Here is a 1,354-nt window from a genome sequence, read left to right as displayed (position 1 = left end):
GGTGCGCCCAGGCAGGTGTTGCAGAAACGGTGGGTGGGACGGGTCTTCCCGGGAGAGACAGGGAGCGTCCACTCTCCTAGAAGCAAAGACAAGGTTAGGGCATCTTAGTCACTGTGGTTTGTGCCGATGGCTGTCACGCTGGGTCCTGGTGGGCCGTGCCCATGCCCTGTAAGAGCAGGTACCCCCGAGCCGGCTGCCTAGACGGGTGCAGGGCTCTAGGCCAGACCGGACTCAGGCCTCCTGCTCACTCCCCACCGCCAAGCCCATAGCTCCGAGGCTCCCAAGTCTCTTGGGTGTGACCCCCTGTCATCCCGGGAGCCCCCAGCCTTGACTGTCCCCCACACACTCACATCTGCATGCTCTGCCCACCGCGCTGCGGCCTGTGCTCCGCACAAAATACATGGGACACATCTACCGTCCGGAAGCTGATCTTGACCTTGGGCCCCTTCTGCCCTCAAGTGACGCTCTATCCACTGAGCCACACCAGCAAGGGCCAGTGAACGGGTTTCACAGCTTTTCTTTCTCAATCAAGTGATTAAAGTGAACAGCAAACCTGGATCTGACAGAATATCTCTGACTGCAGTGTTTTCTTTCTGCTTTTTCCCGTGGGGCACACAAAGAACGGAGATGGTTCATTCTTGGCTCATGCAGAAGAATGGGGGTGTCCGTAGAATGGGTCTGGCTTCTCTCCTCTCAGTCATTAAAACGTCAGTAATAATGGCTGAATCCTAGCAAAAACTTGCCTCCTTATCCTAATGTAATAAGTCTTCTTCCCTCTGTGTTAGGGTGGGCGGGGCCAAGCCTGGTGTCCGTCATCACCATGGGAGGGCTGCTTGCCACTTCCCATTATCTATGCACTGCCGTCATCACTCACTCAGCACACATTTTATTGAGCACCTACTATTCCCAGGCATTCGACTGTGCTCCTGGGAACACAGAGGTAATTCACTGAGGTCCTCGCCCTCAGGCAGCGCACAACACCCTCCGCGTCAGCTCCGCTGTGGCAGCTTAGCCGCAGGTCATCTAAGAAGGGACTCTCCACCCAGCTGCTCAGGACCGGAGGGACTGTCTAAACCACGAGACGCATTGGCATTCAGTGTGGCGAAGAGAAATGCAGCGCTCATCTCTCTCTCATGGTGTGAGGATACCTCCCTTGGTCCTTACAACGGATGAGAACAGCACTGGTCTACAGATCCCCGGGGCGCCCAGCGGCGCCTGCCTTCCCTGGTCTGTCTCCAGATAGAGCAGCTCAGGTCCTAACACCCCAGAGACTTGAGGGGTGATAATAAAGGGACCCAAGACCCCACAGACACCCGGGCGGGGCTCCTGAGTGCACGGCCAGGGGACTAGCATC

General features: G+C 56.9%; 1 protein-coding gene across 1 annotated transcript in view; it reads right to left on the bottom strand.

Moving 5' to 3' along the window:
• The window catches only part of SYNPO2 (synaptopodin 2), a 39,714-nt gene that overhangs the window by 1,687 nt on the left and 36,673 nt on the right, over positions 1–1,354 (bottom strand). The window contains exon 6 of the mRNA XM_015563377.1: positions 8–76. Coding sequence (XP_015418863.1) covers positions 8–76 — 69 coding nt within the window. The remainder of the gene's footprint in view (positions 1–7; positions 77–1,354) is intronic.

This window comes from Myotis davidii, unplaced genomic scaffold (assembly GCF_000327345.1).
Source record: "Myotis davidii unplaced genomic scaffold, ASM32734v1 scaffold698, whole genome shotgun sequence".
In the NCBI taxonomy this organism is placed as follows: domain Eukaryota; kingdom Metazoa; phylum Chordata; class Mammalia; order Chiroptera; family Vespertilionidae; genus Myotis; species Myotis davidii.
The sequence above is the reverse complement of the archived record's forward strand: the minus strand, read 5'-3'. Positions and strand labels throughout refer to the sequence as shown.